The 23944-nt window shown below is 42.5% G+C and overlaps 1 protein-coding gene across 1 annotated transcript in view; it reads left to right on the top strand.

Moving 5' to 3' along the window:
* The window catches only part of LOC131478104 (mucin-19-like), a 112725-nt gene that overhangs the window by 15056 nt on the left and 73725 nt on the right, over positions 1-23944 (top strand). The window contains exons 4-26 of the mRNA XM_058655702.1: positions 63-89; positions 1243-1263; positions 1654-1794; positions 2252-2302; positions 3031-3090; positions 3670-3898; positions 4702-4819; positions 6278-6338; positions 6640-6737; positions 8493-8703; positions 9356-9478; positions 9822-9945; positions 11650-11785; positions 13214-13306; positions 14483-14567; positions 15235-15372; positions 17431-17580; positions 19020-19114; positions 19308-19434; positions 21405-21651; positions 22263-22315; positions 22412-22512; positions 23370-23521. Coding sequence (XP_058511685.1) covers positions 63-89; positions 1243-1263; positions 1654-1794; positions 2252-2302; positions 3031-3090; positions 3670-3898; positions 4702-4819; positions 6278-6338; positions 6640-6737; positions 8493-8703; positions 9356-9478; positions 9822-9945; positions 11650-11785; positions 13214-13306; positions 14483-14567; positions 15235-15372; positions 17431-17580; positions 19020-19114; positions 19308-19434; positions 21405-21651; positions 22263-22315; positions 22412-22512; positions 23370-23521 — 2641 coding nt within the window. The remainder of the gene's footprint in view (positions 1-62; positions 90-1242; positions 1264-1653; positions 1795-2251; positions 2303-3030; positions 3091-3669; positions 3899-4701; positions 4820-6277; positions 6339-6639; positions 6738-8492; positions 8704-9355; positions 9479-9821; positions 9946-11649; positions 11786-13213; positions 13307-14482; positions 14568-15234; positions 15373-17430; positions 17581-19019; positions 19115-19307; positions 19435-21404; positions 21652-22262; positions 22316-22411; positions 22513-23369; positions 23522-23944) is intronic.

Consider the following 23944-nt stretch of genomic DNA (forward strand, 5'->3'; position numbering starts at 1 on the left):
TTATACGATACGGAGGATTATGAAGTAAAGCACACTTTAACTGTGGTTCTTTCTTTCTTCAGGTGGTAAAACAGCAGAGAGAAGACCAGGTAAATAAAACCACACTTGGTTTTATTCTCTTGGATTGTTTGTATGTGAAAGCAATAGGCCAACAGTGTTCTGCTTTGGATCACTCCTACTCGAGTCTTTGAGACCGTGAGAACCTAAGCTCTGTTGCTCTCACAAACAGGCATCCTTGTAAGGTCCAAAGCAAAGATTTGGATCTTCCCTCGGTGTTTATGAGGGTGGTAAAGTCAGAAATGGGAAAGCAGCCCTGGTTATTTGTTCTTGCAAAGTTTCTTGAACCTTTAGGAAAAATGCATGTGTGTACTTGAGGTACACGTGTGTCAGCAGAACGTACTTTGATTTTTTAAAAATGCTTATTTTATTTTTATTGGATATAAAAATATATTGGAGAGGAGAGACAGAGAGGAGAGACAGAGAGGAAGATTTCCCATATGATGATGCACTCTCCAAGGGGCTGCAACAGCCGGAGCTGAGCCAATCCGAAGCCAGGAGCCAGGAGCTTCCTCCAGGTCTCCCACACGGGTGCAGTGTCCCAAGGCTTTGGGCCGTCCTCGACTGCTTTCCCAGGCCACAAGCAGGGAGCTGGATGGGAAGTGGAGCTGCCAGGATTAGAACCAGCGACCATATGGGATCTCGGCACATAGAAGAACTTTAGTTGCTAGGCTACCACGCCACGCCCCATACTTTGATTTTTTATATTCCAAGATTAATTCCCCAGTGGTCTGTGTAATTTACAATCAATCCTAGTCCAATCTTATTCAAAAGACTACGATGGAATGAGATTTCACTTTTGATTTAGCAAAGATTTACTAGAGAGAGAGAAATGGACATCTTCCATCTTGTGATTTATTCCTCCACTGGTCATGCGGCCCAGGCTGGGCCGTGCCCGAGCTTCAGGCTGGAGCACACTGAGGTCTCCCGCACGGGTGGCAGCAACCCCCGTGCTTGGGCTCTCTTCTGCTGCTTCTCCAGGCGCAGTAGTACGGAGTTGGATTGGAAGGGAAGTATCTGGGACTGACAAGCCTTTTTATGAGGTTCTGGCTTCACTGGCAGCAGTTTAACCTGCTGTGTCACAGTGCCAACACCAGGCTTACAATTTTAAATGGTTAGAATACACCCTTAACAGTTAACCTAAGGAACTGAATGCTGTATCTAATTTTCCTCTCTTCTTTGCAGAACTGTCAAAAGGCGATTCAGGTATGACACCTTAATTTTAATCCTGCCTCAGGTGAAACAGCCAAGGACGGTGTGCTGTTTCAGTGGTGTGGGGAGGGGCGGGCCAGAACTTGGAGCTTACTGATGGGAAGGAGGCAGGGTGGGGTGTTCCTGCTGTGTCCATGGGAGGAGGTTCAAGTCCACATCCTCTGCTTAATCTTCCCAGCTCTGTGCTCTGTTCTGCCTTCAGGTCTTAGGAGGTTTGAATGTGGTGATTATGGCAGCCAGGGATGAGTGTTATTCCAACAGCTGCAGTAGTAGCAGTTCTTAGAAAGCAGGCCTGCATGGACCTGAACTATATTGTCAGCAGAGCAGCTTTCTCGTCTGTGTGGAGATGCTGCTTGGAATGCAGTATTGCATTGTTCACCCTAGATGGCTTTTTCTCGAATGATCCGCTACTTGGTGGCTCCATTCGAAGAACGAAATCTCCTTCTGGTTCATCGTCAGACGTAAGTGGAGATGAAGGCCGGCCCAGAAAACGTCGTGATGCTGAGAGTTCAGACACTACCGCAGGTACAGTTACAGAAGACAGACTTTCAGGAAGCAAGTGCTTCTTCTCCATTTGCAACGATCCCTGTTTGATTTGTAGCCCACGGTCTCAGTGGTGGAGACTCGCAAGGTGTGAATTCAGGGCTTGTGAGAGTGGAGAGCCTTGGCAAAGATGGTTGCATTCAATTAAATTATTTTTCTGAACTTTCTGATCTCTTTCTGTTATTACTATGTTGATAAATTATTTTTGTGATTTTTTTTTACTGTGGAAATTGACAGTTTAAAATGCTTCTCAGACCCAAATGTGGTGTAGAGGCCTCCTATCCAGCTTACTCCGGCAGGTCGGACAGCTGCTGTTGTGTTTTTCTCTGCGAGCTTCTCAGATCCGAGTCGGCTAGTATGAACATTGCCGTACTTGTATCAGGCTCAGTCTGTCAGATTAATGGCATACAGCAAACAGCCTAATCATCCTCCGTTTTAGGTGTTACAAGCTCATCAGAACACACTGCATCTGGAACCTTCAGTACTCCAGGTAATTTGATTTCTTACTTTGTGTGTTTGAACACCCCCCACTACACAATCTGAAAATGTGCCATGGACAGTTAGTTTCCCAGCCCTTGGTATTGCTGTGTACTTCTCTAACTATTGAAGTTTAGCACCCCGATGTGTGTTTGAAACTATGTCATGAGTAAGAAAATAAATTGCAATGTAACAGATTTTGAGTAAAATAGAGTATGCCTTCTTTAGCATTTTAGATTCATTATTTGAAAAAGTGAATTCTAGTAAGTAATTTAGAATTCATTCCATTCCTGCTCATTCAAGAGACGGTAAGCAGTGGCTGTAGAAAATGCGTCAGAATTCTTCTGGAATGTCTACCATTGTGACCATTCTGATCACTTTGGGGCCTTGACATAATATTTTTTCCAATCTTACTCATTCACATAACAGGGTCCTTGGTAATAAACAACCATGGGCAACCTCAAGTTTCAATATATATGGAATCAATTCTCTTGGAGCTAGGAAGGGAATTTTCCTCATTCATGGAGAATTGAGTGAGAGGCATTAGATAACAGGCTTGCTTGTGCTTCCTGATGGAACGGGGTCGCAGTCATCTTTCACAAGGTTAAATCATGCATTAAGGATACTGCTTGGTGGTCTTCAACACTGGCTTCTAAACTCCCATGTACAAGTCCCAACATATTGTGTATTTAAGATAACCCTGTGCCTCAAACTCGAATGGGTATGCCTTGTTTTCATTAGGAAAAGGATCCCATATTCCAGAAGCAACCCCAACATACTCAGAAACAACTACAATTATTGGTAAGTAAAATGGCTCAGGCATTCGTATACATTTTAGTGCCTAAACCAGTTGTTAAAGGAGCTCACAAAGTCACCAACATTTGAAATGAATATAAAAATTTTGCCCTTCACCACCAGCTTATTCTTTGTGGTTTGAGTGACACTGTTTCTTTTCAAGGTGTTTATACTCAAATGCCCAAACTTACATATCTGTAAAGTGAAATGATGCAACTCTTCACAGTCATTCATTGTGAACAATACCTCATGTACTGCAATTGGAAAAGCTCTCTGTAAAAACAAGACAAGCAAATAGCCAACACTTCTCTCCAAGCACTTTTCTCTATGCTAGAGTCAATTTCCTGTTTTTCATGGGAAACCATGTGTGTTCATTTTAGTATTTTTATGGAATAGCCAATTTTGGATATTTCCGTATTTGCTATTTGTGTAATTTGTGACAGCGAGGGAGAGACAGCAGTTATTTGTGATACTGGCTGTGAGAATAAAAACTTCTGGAGACTTCTTTTCTTGGCCCCTAAGTCCTTTCAAAACCCGTCAGCAGGCAGCTGTGTCTGTCAGTTAGTGATGGAGTCTGTTTTGCAGGCGAAACCTCTACCTGGGGCTCCGGGGTGTACAAAGCATTTAACGGCCACATCTTCGCCTTTGAGTCCTTGTGTCCATACACCTTCTGCCGCCATTGTGTCGAATCTGGAGGGGATTTCAACATTGAAATCAAACGCAACAATGAGAGTGAGATTGAGAATATCCAAGTCCTCCTTGACGGCAATGATGTCTCCATTTCTGCTGGTGCCGTTTCAGTTAATGGTGAAAGGTAAGCTCGGGGCATTCCGCACAAAGGCAGCAGGATTACTGTGAGGAAACTGAAGGTGGGAAGCAAAGAAACGTGACAGAATAAAGAAGTGGTGTACACTTTGATTTGTTTCACATTTCAACATTTATTCTAAATTCTTTTTGTTATTTTCATGGACAGGAGTTTGATCAATATATAAGACTGCTGTTTGGGGATTATAAGAAATTTATTCCTATAAGAAGATGGGCACAGTAGAGTGGCTGCATTTCACTCTCCTGAATTTGGGGTAACTTATGTGCTCAACAAAACTGTGAACACATATTTCAATTTCCACTTACATATGTTTAACACTAAATAAAAATTTTAGCTTTTCAAATTAGCATCTGAAGGGATTGAAACTCTTAGATTGTTATTTTTAGAAACTCTTAGATTGTTATTTTTAGAAATAGCAACTCAGGTTTGGAGGAGATGACATATTTGAATATTTTTCAGGATAAGAAAATGAGGCATGAAACTCCACAAGTGAATGTTTCAAGTTGCTTGATCATTTGTTGCGAGTCTGAACCAGTGTATCACCTTACTAAGTTCTACTTAGCAATCTGATTTGTTTACTTTCTATAGATTTATTATTAATTTATGAAGTTCTCCTTGCAAGTTTTCCAATGTTGGAAACAGCCCTTGTATCTCTTTGTAAGAAACAAGGAACACTTTAATATTTGCTACTTTTAATTCTTGCATCTTCAGCGCACTAAATGTAGAAACATCTGTTACGAAAGTGCTGCAGTCATTTGATTCCAACCTGTCCCTTGCACTTGTGTTTTCAGCGTGCAGATACCATACAACAATAAGCTGATCAACATTATAAAATACGGAGAGCATAATGTTCTGAAGAGCCGCAGGGGAATCTTGTCTTTAATGTGGGACAAAAATAATAAACTCTCAGTAAGTCCATCTGTATTTTCCTTTTTGTGAAGATGGAACTCTATGTATTTGAAAGGCACGATAAAGAGAGGGGGAAAGACAAATAAGGAGTTCCCATCTGCTTGCCACAATGGTCGGAGCTAGCCTAGTCTGAAGCCTGAAGCCACAAGTTCTTCTGGATCTCCCATGTGGGTGCTGGAGTACAAACACTGGGCCACCTGCTGCTGCTTTCCCAGACACACTAGCAGGGAGCTCGATTGGAAGTGGAGCAGCTGGGACTTGAACCAGCATCCATATGGGATGCCAGTATTGCAGGTGGCAACTTAACCTGTTGCAATGTACAAGAGATATCATTCTGAAAGGTCTCTGATGTATTACGGGGTCCCTATTAACCAAGCTTGGTGATGGCAATGCCACTAGAAATTAGGAAATGAACTCACGTGGCAATCCAGTCTGAATTGAACCCCAAGAGGAACAAATGATCATTACCATGAAATCCGGTTGTTAAACAGAAGGTCTATGTCCCAGTTTCCTCTTAAGAGGCATGTTGCAAACAACTTAGACACACTTACAAACTGTAAACGTTCACCTTTCCCTGGCTTCTCTGTCCATATTCCATCAGTACTAGTCCTCAGCTCTGCTGGAACTCTTGAAAGTGCACAGATTAGAAATACAAAGCATCTTAGCATTTGCATGTTCTCTGACTTGCCCAAGCGGTGAACAGAGGGTGAGGAATAGAGACACACAGGGCCCATGCTCAGGGGCTCCCTGTCCTCAGTCTGTCCGCAAGAAGCGGGTACTGGGGAGGCCGAGAGTCAGAGTGCCAGAGCACGTGACCAAGAGAGAAAAATCTCCCCATCATGGGCCTTTTACGAAGGCTTGTGAGGGGAGTGGTTATGCAACAATACCACCCCCTCCCAGGTTCCCAATGATGATCAGTGAGGATCACAGGCAGAAAGGACCACGTAGGTGGCGAAGGAGTGGCTTCCCAGCTCATGACCCTGAATTAGCTGCCTAAGACCACAATAAACCTGCTGTATGTACCACAGTGTCAGCTCCAGTTTTTTTAAAAAAGTTTACTTATGTATGTATGTATTCAAAAGGCAGTGTTAAACAGAATGTTTTTTCTTAATCCAGTACTGTTTGTTCTTTAGCTTCAGTTACTAGAATCAATGTTCTGTAAAGTCAGCGGGTCTGGTGAGAAGGCTCCACCTGTTAGCCACTATGTTACATGCAAGTACATGCCAGCGCTGGTTCAATGCTGCCGACGGTAGGCTAAGACCAGGGGAGTAACCCACCCATGACATCTGGTTAGCGAGGTAGAGCAAGACTGACTAAGCCAGTTCCTTTCCAGAAGGCCCTGCAGTGTACCCCCAAGACTTCTGTTTAGGAGGTATGCACTGACCTTAGTTTGGATGAACTTTGTTTTGGGATCTTTTGAACACTTTGTAAACATAGAAATGTGACTTTTTTTTTAAGCTCACGCTACACAAGCAGTACCCCACCTGTGGTCTCTGTGGCAACTTCAACAGCACACCAGGTAAGAGTGCAATGATGCATGCGTAAGAGCAGTGCTTACAAACCACACAATGGCGCATGCCTAAGAACAGTGCTTACAAAACACACAATGGCGCATGCCTAAGAACAGTGCTTACAAAACACATGGCAACCAAAACGTGGTTTTTGATGTGGGGATAACTCTAATAAAAAATTACACTTGCCAAAAGAATGTGCAGGGTTTAAATGAGAAACTCTATTTATATCACTAAGTCTGTAAGTAGGTTGAAAATATTGTGCATCTGTGACTGGCGTCTTAAATGAAGTCCTGCTTTCTTTTGAAGGGCAAGATATCAGTGAGCACATTGCCAGCAGTAAAATTCCTGGAGATTGCCTGGCTGCTGTTAGCAAAAGCTTCAACATTTGTGATGAGGGCGTACAGGTAAGAAGTCAGTATTTTACCCGGTAATGAATCTCAGCTGCATTCTCCTTGCTTTTTTGGTTTTTCTTAAATGATTTTTTTTATGTGTATGTGTGTTTATGTATCCCATAATATGGGGTGCATAAATAACCAATACTCCCTCATCATGACTTCCATGTACAGGAGAGCCTTATTACCCATAACAATCATGTTCTACATTAATCTCTAGACTTCTTCATTCTACATAGATGCTGCCCTAAGCCCAAGGATTGAGAGCTCTGCCCGCCTCCTTCTTTAGAGCCTCGATCAGCACTGTTTTGTTCTGTATCTCTATGCACTTGAATTTGTTTAGACATTTCACCTCTGGGATCATGCAGTATGTTGATCTCTGTATGTGTCCATTTGTTTTTATGCTTTGGTGCTGCTCATTGCCTTGCTCTTCTGAGTGAGGGCTGCAGAAGTCCTCGCTGGGTGGTTATCCCACTTCCTGTGGGTATATCCTGGAGGAAAGCTCTGTGGGCAGTTTTCTCAGGCTCCTCTGTGCTGTTTTCCATAAGGTTGTACCAATCTCCATTCCCATCCACAGTGTACCAAAGTTCTCTGTTTTTCACACCCTGGCCAACTTTTGCTGTATTTTGATTTTGATAATAATGATCCTAATAGGCATAAGGAAGTATCTCATAGTGGTTTTGATTTCCATTTCCTTGAGTTTTTCTTTTATAAATATTTTACTTGTTTTTGGAAGACAAAGTGATAGAGATAGGTGGAGAGACCAAGAATGAGACAGAGGTCTTCCAAGTAAACGTTCATGTCCCAAATGGCCACACAGCTGGGACATTTCCAAGCTGAAACTGCAGCCGGGATCTCCATCCAGGTCCCCAGGTCTAAAAATAGACAAATGTATGTTCAAATCAGTGCTAATATACTGAGAACCAACATATGTACAAGGTAATGCATTAATCCCAAAATACACCAAGTTAGATTTCTAGCTCTAAGGAATGTATTCTTTCGTGATAAAGGTGTGTAATGAGTAACAGATATAAAACAATCTTGGAAGGTTTGATTTTCCTTATTTTCCCAGGTCTCTGGGAGAGAGATTTTAGCCCTCCTTGTTCTTAATTGGTGCAAGTTAAACATTCAGTCACTTTTGTGTTATTCTGAAAGCAAACTTTATTACAATAGAAAACAAATACTCGTAGTTGGAATATGTTGAAAAAATGAACTTTTGTGGTTCAGTAATGCGTGCCATTAATTTTTACTGACCCATAATAAATATGAAAATATTTCAACAGTCATGGTAAATGGGAATTAAAGCAAGATTTCATTTTGGTGCAAATATTTTAAAATCTCTGCATAATTTTTTTGTTGCATTGCACATTTTCTGTAATTGTTTTGAGGCGCTCATCTGTCTGTCTCCAGGGCACAGAGCCCACCAAGAACGGAAACGTTCCTGATACATAGCCGGCTCATCCAACACCACAGATTAGCAGTGAAAGAACATCCGGTGTGTAGTGCGTCATTCTGTTAGTTTCGGCCTCGAGCGCTGGCACTGACCCTCCCCTCAGCCTTCCACCTTCTTAAGTAACAAAATCTGTGTCCCCTTTTGGAAAAGTTTAGGTACAAAAATTTCTCAAGTCATTATGAGAAAGCAAGAGGCGAGGGTGTATGTAACAGCAGAGTACAACCACACAACCTCCTGTATTTATCTTTTCTTAAGAGCTCACCTTCAGGCCCTCTTCCTTGCGCTTTAGTGAAACTTGATGTTTTCATCTGTAGCACTGTGACAGCATCATCGGGACCTACTTTGAGAACTGCGCGAAGGTGGCTGCCCTGGTGGACGACTACAAAACCGTGTGCGTGGACGCGTATTGCAGCAGCGCAGACGGGCTGGGCACCTGTGGCACCTACTCGGAGCTGTCCCGTCTGTGTGCCGCGGACGGCCCCGGGGTGTTTGAGGGCTGGCGAGATGATCCCGACGTGGTTTGTGGTAGGTTCTGGGACTGGACTGTAGATTACCAAGGGGAGGGTTTCCTGCAGTACTTTAAGTCAAGCTACATGTTAAAGCTTTCTTTCCGAATGATTCCAAACCTGGAAAGATCTGTCGGATGGTGAAATCTTGACTCTGACATGTCCTTGTGGGAAAACAGGTTTGTCACGGTGATAAGACTTGACAATTGCTGTGGAGGTGGTATGGTCTTTATTAGGAAATTTGTAGTGACTACAACCTGTAAAAGTCATGAATAAATTAGTACATTCTGTGAAGTTTAACAAAACTTTCTCAGTTGTGTAGTGGTGGGCAATGTGCTTCTCCAAGAATATCAGTGTGACTTCAATGAGCATCACACAAGTAGAAACACATTTTGTCTTACACTTAATCCTGATAAAATGGGTAGAATATCAATTTCATTTGAAAATGAAATGAGATTATACATGGTATATATATATAGCTCCTTCAAGGAAAGTATTTCATCGCAATATAGTGGGTGAGAAATTGGTGTCATTTTGCTGAACTGTCTTTAAAGACTGACATACCTTGCAGACCAAAAGGAATCCCAGTTGAAAATCCCTTCACTAGAAAACTATGCATTCATCACGTTAATTTTCCTCTAATTCCTGTACGTCTGTATTCATTTTTGCAGAAAAGCCCACTTGTCCAGAAAACCATATCTACAAAGAGTGTGGACTCTCTAACCCTGCAACATGCTCCAATGTGGCTCCTTTCCAGGACAGTGAATGTGTGAGTGGCTGCACCTGCCCAGAAGGTAAGCGACTCACAAAACGATTGCTGCAGAGGTCAGAGGTCTGAGGTGCCATAATACCCTCCAGCACTTGAGCTCGCTTGGAGCCATCCTCCTCTTTGGATGTCTCTCCTTTTGTTTTAGCTCTGTGATGCTGATGCCCCTACCACTTCACAGCATGTATTCCAGTCCTTTGTGAGCTTAGTGGCACTGTGCTCAGAGGAGTGGGCCATCTCCCGGAAGGAGGGGTGGCTCACAGGTGCACTTAGAGGAAGGACCCTCGAAGGGGGAGTGATGTCACAGTACTGCTGGACCGTTTGCTGGTGTGGACCAACTTCTGAGAGTCCCTCTCTGTGCCGTTGACTAGGTTATCTGTTGGATGACATTGGAGACAAAGGAAGTTGTGTCTTGAAGGCTGACTGTCCCTGTGAATCCAATGGGGATGTCTATCAGCCAGGGGAAGTTCGGGATGGTCCTTGTGGCTCTCAGTGGTATGTGTGTACATTTTATCAAAGGTGGTGACATAATACTGATACTTTCATCTCATTTGGAAAAGCTCCTACGAGTTATACTTAAGACAAAGTTTTCAAAAGGAACTAAAATTGGATTGTGTTTTCTGTATTGTTGCTTTGTCTTTTTATTCTGTCCCAAATGTTCAGTAGCATGTGCTAAGAAACAAAAGAATGCTTTCCAAATAATTTCTGTATGTGACTATATTAGTAAAGATAAATAGACAATATGGAGTGGATTTTAATGTGACTAAAGAAAAGTTAGTGTAGATTATGTCTTTCTTAATGGAATGATCAAGTTGAGCCATCTTTTTGTTTAAAAGATTTATTTGTTTGTTTATTTAGAAAAGCAGAGTGACAGAGAGCTGGAGAAAGAAAGGGATGGAAACAGTGTCCCGTCTTTTGATTGACTTCCCAATGCCTGCAACAGCCTGCTGGGCCAGGCAGAGTCCAGGAGTCCATCTGGGTCTCCAGTGTGCGTGGCATGCAGGAATCCATGTGCTTGGGCCAACATTTGCTGTGCCCCAGGTGTGTTAGCAAGAAATGGAGTAGCCAGGACTCAAACCAGGCACTGTGATACAGGGTGCAGGTCTCCTGCGTGGTGGCTTGACCTGCACTAAGTCACCCACCCCTGTAGGAGCCTTCTTTTTGAGTTCAGCAATGAGGTACTGGGTGGTGAGGTTTTCTTTTTAGTAGTTTTCTCTGAACATCTAGATTTCTGTACGAATATAAAGAACTTTTCTAGAAATAAGTTATGTATCTGAGAAGTAGGCTGACTCCATTAAAAAATGTTATGCTAAAATATTTTTTTCTGTAAGTAAGAATATTTTGGTAGTGCAGTAGTTAGTAGTGTCTCTTAATTATAATTATGAAAATCAGTAGCATTTAAAAATCAGTTAAAATTTATTTGATCGTAAAATTTATTTGAATCCTGTATTTTATAGAAATTGATATCATTAAAATATTATTTAGACATGCGGTTATATAAAAGATTTATGTGATATTTTTCATATTAATTTTTTCAAAGCTGCATTTTACATTCACATTTTGGAAAAGCCACATTATAAACACAAAAATAGTTATGTGTCTCTGTACACTCAAAGTCTAAGTGTGGCTTGTGATAGATGTTTTAATATTAATGAAGTGTAATCCATTTAAATAACCTGCTGAAACCCAGCAGGTTTTAAAATATTGTTTATTTAAAAGGCAGTGTGACACAGAATATGAGGGAGATAAGTTTTTTATCTGCTGGTTCACTACCCAAATAGCAGCTAGTTCTGGAGCCAGATCTCCCACCTGTGTGTGTCAGGAACCCAAGTCCTTGGCTCATTTTCTTCAGCTTTCCTGGGTGTGTTCTCAGGAAGTTGGATTGGCAGTGGAGAATCGGGGACAAGAACTGGTGCCCCAACATGAAGGCCAGTGTTGTGTGCAGTGACTAATGCTCTGCCTCACACTGCTACCCTTACAAGTTTTCACATGTTTGATTGATACCCAAGTTGCCGTTTTGTTCAGTAGCATCCACATCTTTTATTTTCTGTAGGAGTTGGGAAGCTGGTTGGGGAATGAAGAGAGTCTAACGGCTTTTACTTAAACCTTAGCTGTGCTCTTTAAAGTGTTGGGATGCTTGGTTTTACAATACAGAACATCCAGTTGACTGCCTGTGTTGTCTCCCTTGCGTTTTAACAGTACATGCCAAGATGCAAAGTGGTCTTGCACGGAAGCTTTGTGTCCTGGGAGATGCAAGGTGGAGGGAAGCCTGTTTACCACCTTCGACAATAACAAATACAACCATCCTGGAAACTGTCACTTCTTGGCTGTTCACGTATGTAATACCGTACAGACGCTTTGTTAAACAGAAATAGCTACTTAAAGAAATAAAAAGCACACAGCCCTCCAGTGAAATAAGATATGTGTCACATACTGACTTTGATAGATTTCTGAATATTGAATTAGTGTCACTTATTCTTGCTGTAAATTTCTTGCCAAGAAGCAAAAAAAAAAAGGCACAAGTTAATTAACCTTGATTTATTTACTAGTGATGCAAAATATACTGAAAAATTACTTATTTTTTCTGTTTTCATTTACCTGTGTTTGCTGATGCTTTGAACAATAAGGTCTTTTACTTCTGTGAAACAGTAACATCATTACTTTTGAATTTCTAGAATAAAGTGGTACTAGCATTATAGAGTTTATACTTATATTTAAATTCTTTGGACATAGAATTTTAAGTACTCAGGTTACATAAAAGGATATGCCTTTGGCTAGTATGAGAATGAGCAATTTTTATCTGATATTTCTTGTCAGAACTAAGGAAAAGCAGGTTTGGTGAGTCCTAAAGTGAGAAAATGTTAATATTGTATTTGCTGCCACTAAAAATCAAGTTTCTAAAATCAAGCTTTGCTGATTGTATCCTAATCTATCTTCCCTTTTTGTCCTCTTTCTTTCCAAAAGCAATATTTTAAATTATTTTTATTTTTTCATATGAGAGAGAGCGAGCAAAGAGAAAAAAAAGGGAAGAGAAAGAGAGAGATCTCCCATCTGCAGATTCAGTTCCCCAAAGTCCCAAACAGCTAAGCCTAGCCCGGCTGAGACCAAGAGCCAGGATCTCTACCTGGGTCTCCCACAAATCCTTGAGCGTCACCTGCTGCCTGGCAGAATGTGCGTGAGCAGGAAGCTGGAACCTGACACTCCAGGATGGGATGCAGGGATCCTAAGTGGCATGTTGTGCTCTGCACCAACATGCCTGCCCATCCTCCTCTGTTAATCTGTACACACAGGGGATGGAGAAAATATGTGAGAACATTGGAATATGTGCTTCCTACTGAATAAAGAGGACCAGAGTTGGGAACGAGGCCTGAAGTCAGTGTTTGACAGGACTTACAGCATGCTTTTGCAAGTTAAATGCAGCTCCCATTGGGTTGCAGTGGACAATGATGGCTGTCCAAAGCATCAACAACCTGTTCGCTTTAGTCTGTCATGATTACCTCGAGAAGACACACAGTACTGAAGGACACAGGGGGCGATGCCTGGGGGGACCATCCGTTGTGCACTGCAGAGACACAGCTCTTGCAGATGCTCAAATCATGCTTAGCCCCTCGGTGTGTCCTGACACTGCAGGGGAACTCGTTGGGTGTGTGAAGGAATCATACATATTTTAAAACCCGAAGTTGGATCGTGAACAAATTACACAGTGATGTAAAGTGATGCAAATTTCAATGAACATTTTTAATGAAATGTTCTCTTTCAACAGGGTAATGACTGGTCCATCAGTGTTGAGCTTCGACCGTGTCCCAGTGGGCAGACCGGGACGTGTTTAAACAGTGTCACCCTGGCCTTGAATTCTGTGAGTAATGAGCTACTTCAGGTGTTAACTATGTCATCAACTCGGACATCAACTCAGAATTTTTGAAGTTGAGGAGGAAGAGGCTTTGTTAAACAACTTAAAAGCATAAATAAACCATAAATAAAATCTCTAGAACAGATGGAGTTTGTCACTATTGCCTTTGGTGTACAAGAAATATGTGTAACCCATGTTCTCACTGAGCTTTTTCTTATGATTTGTAGGGAGTGAGAGACAGAAAATTAGATGCACAGAGATATTCCATTTCTTGTTCCACTCCCAGACACCTCCAATAGCTGCCTGCAATGATGAACACAGTCAGGTCCCCCTGTGTAGGTTGGCAGGGACAACTTCTCTGCCAGGGTGCACATCAGCAAGGAACTGGGGTTGGGTACTGGAGGCGGGTCTACGATGCAGGCGTTCGGATGTGGATGGGGCCAAGATGTCACTACTAGGATAAATGCCTGCTACATGTTCACTAAATGGACCATTAGGGAGGACAGCAATGGCATTTGCTTAGCAGTCTACATATTTGAAAGAACATTTTTTTTAAAGATTTATTTATTTTATTACAAAGTCAGATATACACAGAGGAGGAGAGACAGAGAGGAAGATCTTCTGTCCAATGATTCACTCCTCAAGTGAGCCGCAATGGGCCGATGCGCGCCGATCCAAAGCTGGGAACCAGGAACCTCTTCCAGGTCTCCCACGTGGGTGAAGGGTCCCAATGCATTGGGCCGTCCTCGACTGCTTTCCCAGGCCACAAGCAGGGAGCTGGATGGGAAGTGGAGCTGCCGGGATTAGAACCGGCGTCCATATGGGATCCCGGGGCGTTCAAGGCGAGGACTTAAGCTGCTAGGCCACGCCGCCGGGCCCGAAAGAACATTTTAACTGGAAGCAGACCTGAGTGAGATGGGAAAGAGAGTAGCCTGGATTGTGGTCTTGGGGACTGAAACTCCCTTCATTGTCTACACTGAATGGTGTGGAGTTCTCCCCAGGTTTGCCATGAGAATCCATAGAGCAAATAATAAGGAATGCTTATCAAAATTCTGTATTGTATTATTTATAAATTAATTCTGTACTAGACATGTTATTATGGCGCAATAATTCACTTTCTCAGGTTACGTTAAATCCAAATGTGTAAATTAGCATGAGCTAACAAGTGGATTTAAATATTAGTCTGTTTCAGTGGACAAATACGTGTTCAATAGGGATGGAACAGTCATGAATGACAAGATTAGCAATCAAGATTATTACTATTCAGGTAAGTTTTAAAGCATACCTTTTAAAATATTTATTTATTTTACTTGGAAGTCAGAGTTACAGAGAGAAGGGGAGACAGATTGGTTTTCCATTTGCTGGTTCACTCCCCAAATGGCTGCAATAGCCAGAGCCAGCCTTATCCAAAGCTGAGGCAGGAACTTCTTCCAGGTCTCCCACGTGGGTGTAGGGGACCAACCACTTGGGCCAGCCTCTGATGCTTTCCCAGGCCATAAGCAGGAAGCTGGATTGGAAGTAGAGCAGCTGGAATTCAAACTAATGCCCATATGGAATGCCAGCTCTTATCTGTGGAGGATCAGCTTGCTATACCACTGTGATAGCCTATAATTGTAGCATTTTATTTTATTTTAAAATTTTATTTTAGTTTTATACAGTTAATTTTTTTGTGACACAGTTCCATAGGCTCAGGGATTTCCCCTCTCATCCTCTCTACTCCCCCTTCCCCCAAACTGATTTTCCCTGTGTTATTACAACAGTATAGTTCTTCAACAATTGTCCATAGTAGCATTTTAAAATAGGTACTAGATGCATTCACTTGATGGTTTTTTAAAGATATTAAATGTCTCTGGATTTTAGCGTTTTTAAAATATTGAATTTTAAGAAACTAGAAGTCATTTAACATGTTAATTAATGGTAATAATTTTTGACAGATAAAATACAGATCTTCAAAGTGTCTTCTATGTACCGTCAAGTAGAAACTGACTTCCATGTAAAAATGCAAATACAAATTGTTCCCGTGATGCAGTTATATGTTTCCATGCCACCCAATCAGTTCACAGACACCGTAGGTGAGTTCTCTTTACTTATTTTTATTCCCAAGGCTATAATGTGACATAATTAATTGTATGATTTCCAGCTATGTCCTAATAAATGATGCTAAACCCAAAGCATTGAAAACCTAGCCGTGCCTTTTACACTGTAGTACATTAATACAAAATTATTCTTCATGGCAAATACACTGATCTCTCTAAAAGAAAAAAATTCTAGACGCCAATTTTTTTAATTACATCAAAATTTTATTCAGCACAGTGCAATGCTTCAGTGGATGTTTGCAGTGAATGCTAACCAACCAGGCATTTAAAAAAGAAAGATTTGTTTATTTGAAGAGCAGAGATAAACACAGAGGTGGTTATCTTCACTGTTTCGCTTCCCAAGTGTCTGCAGTAGCTGGGGCCAGGCTCAAGCTGTTAGCTGGGTGCTCCATCTGGGTCTCCTACATGGGTGGTGGATTCCAAGCGCTTGGGCCATCTTCTGTTGCTTTTCCAGGCAAATTAGTGGTAAGTTAATTGGAAGTGGAGTGGCTGGGACTTGAGCATTTCATGTGAAATGCCAGCATGTTAGGTCACAGCTTAACCCACTGTACAATGCTGGCTCTGTTTTTTCCACTTTCCATCTTTTATGTTTTGATCTTACCAGCTCCTTTTTCTGGGTTTCTACCCAGAACATCATAGTTGTTGTGACATACTTACCCCCATTGTGCTGTGGAACATTAGCACCTTTCTGTCTTGTCTGCTAGCATTGTTACCTGTTACCCAAACTCCCTCAGCTCCCTCCCTCTCCTCCAGCGCCAGCAGCCCCTAGTCATCATTGTTCTATCCTGAGATCATTTTTTTATTTTGTAATTTCCACATATGAGAGAAAATATATTTTATCTTTCCAGTGCAGGCTTCTTGTATTTGATATAATAACATCTAGTTCTTTAGTTTTGCTGTGTATGTCAGAATTTATTAATTTGGCAGAGCAGTGTTTATTGTATGTGTTACATTTTCTCCATTTCTGTACCCGGATGTGTAAGATTGATTCTGCATGCTGGCTGTTGAGACTAGAGCGGTGATACACGTGGCGCTGGATGTGCCACCTGCTGTCCACCTCCTGACGGGCTCCAGAGGAAGGACAGCTGGGTCATACGGCAGGACTAGCTTTGGGTTTTTGAAGGCCCTCCACGCTGCTCTTGTTCATGGTGAATGTTTATCCCCCCAGCAGTATGAACAGGTCCCTGTCACTCCACAGCCTTACCAACGTTTGTGTCTCTATCTTTTTGGTAATATCCATCTTAACTGGAGTACGATACCTCATTGTGGTTTACTTTTCCCTTTTCCTTAGGACTTTTGATGGCTGTATTTTTCATGTATTCGTGGGTCAGTTTTATTTATTCTTTTGAGAATTGACCATTCATGTCATTCTCTCTCAAAAGGCCTTTTTAATGACCTTAAAATCTGAAGGTATGGTTTGTTAAAAACTGGGACTTAACACTGTAGGTTATGTGTAATGTATTGCGACTAAACATCACTAACACTTTGGCTGCTAGCTGAATAGATGAAAAGGGTTTCTGTCCAAATCCTTTGAAAATCAAGTTTGTGCTGCCACACCTACCTTAGATGTCAAGTAAGAAAATCAGTTGTAACAGTCCTGAGGAGAGCGACCCATTGCTGAACAGTGTGCAGTTCTGCAGTGTGCCTTTCTGTGAGAAGCTCATCTGTTTATACATAGGAGAAAATGTAGCTTCAGGTCAGAAGGTTCCAGGCAGGATGGGGTGGCTCACTTCCTCAGCCCAAACACAGCGTGCAGTCACGGCTGCTCCCTGTGAGCACACTTCCTGCGGCAAACCAGGCAGGTGCAGTGCTCCTGGTGAATGGTGATTCCATGTTCCCGGGAGTTAAATGAAAAAGGAATTTGGATGGCTTCTTGAGTATCATGAAGCATCACGATATGTATGAAGAGGAAGTACGTGTTTCTTTGGGACACTTTGCCAGGTTTTGGTTTGAACATGGCAGGGAGGTCTGACTGTGGATCCAGAACACCGTGGAGGTGACCTGACATCGACCTCTGTTCTCTGCTTGTGGCAGGTCTCTGTGGCTCCTACAACAACAAAGCGGAGGATGATTTCATGTCAAGTGAGAATATTCTGGAGAAGACGTCACAGGCCTTTGCGAGTTCTTGGGCCATGATGTCCTGTCCATCAGGAACCCCTGCATCTTGTGTCAGCATAGATACAGGTAATGCAACACTGGATGCTTGGCACACCTTGTATGGCAGTAGCTCAGGTGTATCGGATAATCTGGGTTGTCACTGGTGTTTGCCATGCCAGGTTTGGAGGGAACAGCAGACGAGCAGGTTGGGTCTGCTCCAAACACTGCATCTGTCATTGGCAGCTCATCTCGGTTGTCTTTTCCCGTACCTAGTTTTCCATTGTACATTTTATCCATGATTGTAGAATAACAGAGTTAGAAATGATGTTAGAAATCACCTAGTTTATTATTTTTTCCTTCTTTTAAATTTGCTTGTGTAAACTGATTACTGGTTCAAAGACTGAAACTCCATGAAACCATGATGGACCCTTGGGGGGAAAGCAGTTGCTGGTGCAGTGTCTAGACACCACACTAGAGGGATGCAGTTTATGCCTTCAGCGTACCAAAGCCTTCCATAAACACTAGTTCAACTTGCTTCCATTATTATTAGTTCAGGCTACTCCCATGAGTCATGCAGGACGTGGCTGGCATCAGTACCCGCAGTGGTCTGCTCAGTCAGCACTGCACATGCAGTTGCAGTCTAGGCTGTTGGAATCAAAACCAGACAGTGATTGCTCCCCACGTATTGTTCATGAGCAGACATTTTATATGATGCTTCCACATCCAGTGAATGCAGTAGAAGCTAAGTTAATTATTTAACATGTTAATTGTTTCTAAATCAATCAACATGTTTGAAATAAATCGAATGGCTTAAAAATATGTTCAAATTACCTCAACAATTGCTTTGGAAAATCTGATCCACTGATTTTGAGGGAAAAAATTGCATTGAAAGAAATACTGCTGTACGCATGACCATTTGTATTTCAGGCATTTGCCATGTTATTTTGCATTCCAAATTTCCCAATAAAAACAACATAATGATGATTAGCCAAAATAATCTGTTTTGTGAATAAAAGCGGGTCCAGTTATGGTGTTAAGCAGACTAAATGCAGCCACCTTGGAAAGTCAAGTGACCTTCAGCAAGGGCAGTGCGACCTTATAGGGTGTCAGGGAGGGATATGGGGTACTAACTTAGAGCAAGTCAGACCAAAACAAAGCAAGACTTCAGACCATTCATGAACACTTGCATTCTCATTTAATTCCACTTTTCCATGAACTTCTCAAGCCCCTTTGCATATGTTTTAAAGCGACAAGGCACCTGAACTTATCATCTAATCACCTTTGAAACTGCCTTTCAGAGAGAGGATGAGTTAGTCTAGAAATCTAAAGGTAAAACAGGGTTTGCCTTTGTGTGAGAGTTGTTTCTTATGATGTTGTGCTATGTTTGTAAACAGTGACAACAAAGTAGATTTATTTTAACAAGCACCTTAAACAGGTGATGATTTTGACACAGCGTTACTAAAAAATTTACAACTTTCAAGCAAAAAAAAAATTGCTTTGATTAATACCGATTCTTTCTCTTCCAGAAAAATTTGCTGAGAAGAACTGCGGAATTCTTCTTGATCCAAGTGGGCCTTTTGCTGCCTGCCATGCAGTCGTGAACCCTAAGTTCTATCATGAGGTATGTGAGGCTATACAACTTACTTCCGCTAGTTGCTAATAATTCACCGCTTTGAATATTTTAAAAAGCTTAAAAACGCGTATTTGGAGAAGTTTCTATGACAAGCTGTCCTCGGGATAGAGGACTGGTTATGGAGTGGAGGGGCCGCCCTGCAGCATGGCCTAATGTTTGCACACGGCTTTCTATTTTAAAGGAGTGTAAGAAGTACACCTGCTCCTGTGAGAACACTGCAGACTGCCTGTGCACAGTGTTGGGCAACTACGTGAAAGCGTGCGCAGAGAAGGAGACATACCTGCGGGGCTGGAGAGCAGGGCGCTGTGGTGAGCAGGGCAGAGGGCCAGGGCACGTTGCCTCCTGTGTGTTCGTTCTCAGGAGGGTGTGGCTGCAGATCTGTCCCTGATGAGTTCAGAATGCTTCCTTTTTAAAAAAATATTCTTGCATGCCTGCTGCTTGTTTTATTTCATCTTTTAAATTTTGGTGTATCTTGACTTAATATATTCACATATAAACAATGCTACAGTGACTAAGTGTTCAGGGACAAGTGTATATTTATGTTCATTTATTCCATGCTGAAGTTAACGCTCTGTCTGCTAATCCACACCCACACATTTTTAAGTGACTGACCTTGAGGGGCAGTAAGTTGCAAAGGGAGACTGTGAGTGCGCCCATCCACCGGCTCTCTCCCCAGACCCCTGAATAACTGAAGGTCCAAAACTGGGATCTGAAAACTGTTCAAATTTCCGAGGTGGGCGGTAGAGTCCCGGTTCGTCACGCCATCACTTCTGAGTCCCAGGGTTTGCTTTAGCAGGGAGGTGGGGTTGAGAGGTAGTCTGAGCTGAGCTGCAGGCACTTTGCTAGTCCAAAGACCTGCCCCAGTGCATTTTTCCACTTTATCTCCCTCTGTTTTATTTCTAATTTTATAACACAATTTCATAGGCTCTGTGCTTTCCCTTACCCCTTCCCCAAACTCACTCCCCCAACCAATTTCCCCCATATTATTACAACAGTATAGTCCCTCATAAGTAGCCATAAGTGCATTATTCTGCTATTTAAGTGTGTCCTGACATTGCTGATACAGACAATGGCAGACAGCCCAGCATCCTTTTGTCAAGATATATCCAACAGTTTCATAGGGAGACACATACTGCATTGTATCTTTACATCTGGATATGATAGTCTCTATTACATAGTTACAATACATCCCCTTAAATGAAAAACCATAAAACAAAATCGACAACAGGAATAAAGTTAAAAACTTTACAGCACCATGGAGTTAAGTAACGTGCTACTTGAATAACTAATGTGTTGATGATAGATGGAAACAAAACAAAAAACCTTCTTGGAGAAAATGATGCTACTGTGTGATCTATGAGTCAGTGAAGAATGCATTTTTTAAATGGGATGCTCACATTAAAATGTATTTTGAGAAAAAAGCATGTAAACTTCATCAGTAAATTAGAGGCTCAGCTGTCATATTTATGAAACACTGTTCTGTTTAAAATCATTTATTGAACTCTTTAAAAATGACTTCACAAAAATACATGACTCACCCAAACGCCAAGGTAGAAAACCAACACACTTAGTGCAGTGCGTGTCTCTTAGGTCGTAGGGAATAGTTCACATGCAGTCAGTCTGCAGGTCCAGGCGGTTCGCTTCCACACTGCTACCATCCCTCTTTCTCTGGTGCCTGTCCCGTTCTTGCTCAGTAAGCTGTTGCTGTTCCATGCTCACTGCTGCTTCCTGCTCATCCATTTCCCATAGTGCAGCCTGGGCCATGCTTAAAGCAAAGCCCAATCAAAGTTGTTCCACCACAGAATATTCTAGGCTCACACAACTGGTGGCTTCCCCTTGCTCCAAGTCCAAAGCCCAGGTACCACAAGAGGGCTGTGTGGGCTCCAGCCTCAGGGTCTCTCTGGGCTGTGATTTCTGTTCCCCACTTGCCCACGGGAAGCGTCGCACTCTCTTGCCTGTTCCACACCTGTTCCCACCTCGTTGTGGGCTGCCTTCCTGCATTTATCTGTGCTCTACATGAAGGGCGGACTCTGGCTGTACACACTTAGTGCTTCTCACTTCGCTTCCTTGTGGTACACAGAGCAGTTGTCCTCCTGCCGGGCACACAGGCCTCCTAGGACAGCAGTAAATCCCCATCTTGTAAGTGGACTTTGTAATTGAATATGTAATAGTAATTTAATTTTAGAATGAAGAGTGAGGTTTAAAAAAAATGTGAGCGTGCCCTTTTGATTTTTCTGTGTTCATGAATATTCATTATGTTTCTTCTCTGCACCTACAGAACTCTCTTGTGCAAGTGGCCTAGTTTTCAAGTACAATGTAAAAGCTTGCAACAGTTCTTGCCGATCATTGTCAGAGAGAGATAGGAGCTGTGATGTAGAAGATGTTCCAGTTGATGGATGTGCCTGTCCTGATGGAACGTACCGGAACAATGAAGGCAACTGTGTACAGAAATCTCAGTGTGATTGCTACATGGATGATGAGGTTATACAACCAGGCAGGCTCATCCACATTGAAGACAATACATGGTATGGAGCCTACATGTCTGTTTGCTATGACATTGAAATGAAAGAATTGCCTCCACTAGTGTGACATCTTCCTTAGACCCACCTTGTGTTGGATCTCTCATTTCCTAGTAAGAATAGCTGTTGTTCCCACATTTCCTGCTATGCTGCTGAGAGTCTGACCTGTAACACTGTCTGGCCACGCCTCCTACCCGCCCAGTAACTTTAATGACAAAGAGCTGCCTGAAGATTAGAAAGGAAGTTGCTAGACATTCAAAGCACTGAAATCTGGGCCCCTCTGCCAGTTCTGCAGCTTCCCCTCATCCAGGCAGGGCTTGCTGGAATCCCCTTCATCCAGGCAGGGCTTGCTGGAATCCCCAGGCTGTGTTTTGTTCTTCACTGCAACAAAGTTCTACATCATTGAAGCATTGATTGAATCCTGCTGATCCCCCCAGGTCCAACCACCCCTCCTATGAAAATGGCTCTGAGGCCCATGGAAGCCTCCTCTGTACAGCCCTAGAACAGCCTATCTCTTACCATTTGGTACATGTTAGGCATCGTTTGGGGGCTGTGTCTCATTTACGTGTTGTCATTGGCATTTGATGTTGAATTGTTCCGTTTTCTCTCATTGCCAGTGTCTGTCAGGATGGGATTCTTCTCTGTCAGACCCCCATTGATTCAACCCTCCGTAAGTGTTGACATTCTGGTGCTGGTCTGGAACATGTGCTTCTGCTGAGAGCGAGTCCAAGCCCCTTGATTAACGACACCTTCCTTAATTCTGCAGAGAACTGCACAGGAGGGGCCGAGTACATCGACTGCAGTGATCCCCAAGCACGGACCAGAATCGACAGAACATGCAGCACTAGGAACATACCCATGTTCTATGTATGTAATGTGGGAGTAGAGCTGAGCTTTTGAAACCTTTGAGCTGCTTCTGGGCAGAAGGAGACCAGCATGTCAGTGAGGAGTGATCAGAAGATGAAGCTCTTCTTTATGTTATCTGTTTACTAATTGAAAGACAAAGAGACAGAGAGGTGGAGAGAGATCCCCCACCCACTGCTTCTTGGCCCAGTGCTTGCAATAGGCCAGGGTGAACCATGACCTCACATTTCCAAGTTCCTGACAGGGACCAAGTACTTGAGCACATTGCTGCCTCCCGTGCTGTGCATAGTAAGAGCATGAGATTGGAAGTGAAGCCAGAACTTCAACCCAGCTACTCCAGTACAAGGGGCGGCTTCACCTGCTCTGCCAAACGCCTGTCTCACGTTTCTGTAGTATCTTAACGTGTTCCATGTTCACCCTGGTGTATACTTAGTGTAATTATTTATGGGGGAGCCTTCAAAAAGTCCCTGAAAAATGTACTTTATGACAAAATTGGCCCAGTTCATCAGCCTAGTGGCTGAAGTTGCCGTTTGATGTTGAATTGCATGTACCAGGATCCCATATGGGCACTGGTTTATGTCCCGGCTGCCCCACTTCCAGTCCAGCTCTCTGCCAACAGAAGATGAAAGATATTTCTCTTTGTCTCTCCTCTCTGTAAATCTGACTTTCCAATGATAAATTAAAAATCTTCAAAAAAACACGTGAGGAACAGTTTTGAAACATTTTTGTATCATAGTAGAGTCCTCTTTTAATTCCATTTTTTCCAACAAGCTTTTCTGAAGCCCCCTCCTATTTGATTGATTCTGCTGCTGCCTCATGCTTAGAACATGCCGTGAGGGTATTGTCTGTTGTGCTCACAGGGAGACTTGCCTTGCAAGCGTGGGTGCTACTGTCCAGGAGGAATGGTTCGTAATTCTAAGGGGCAGTGTGTCCTCCCTGATGACTGCCCTTGCTCCTTTGGTGGGCGAGAATATGACCAAGGAAGTGTCACCTCTGTCGGCTGCAATGAATGGTGTGTAATAAAGGACTGTGATTGTATTATTTTTGGATATTAGAAAACCCATACAGTCTCCCTTATTTTGTGAGAAATAAGTCATACTTTGGGATGTTTTTCTTTAAAAGAAAGATGGTGGCCAAATGTAGGTAGAAAAAGATGCTGATTTTCAGGTTGACCTCATGGAAGTTGAGAGATGGATGGTGGCGGCCGGAGCTGGGGAAAGTACATGTTAATTGACAGCTGCTGAGTTTCGGTTCTTCAGGAGAATAAAATCCTAGTGTTCTCTAATTGTAGAAGGCAGTAATATCTGGTATAATTTTGTCTAAAAGAAGTTAGAAGGAATAAGCTTTATTGTTTACAATATAGATGAAATAGGTGTATTGACCTTGATTTGAACATCGCAGAATGCATATCACTATCGAAACATCACATGATACT

Source organism: Ochotona princeps, chromosome 27 (genome assembly GCF_030435755.1).
Source record: "Ochotona princeps isolate mOchPri1 chromosome 27, mOchPri1.hap1, whole genome shotgun sequence".
Lineage (NCBI taxonomy): Eukaryota > Metazoa > Chordata > Mammalia > Lagomorpha > Ochotonidae > Ochotona > Ochotona princeps.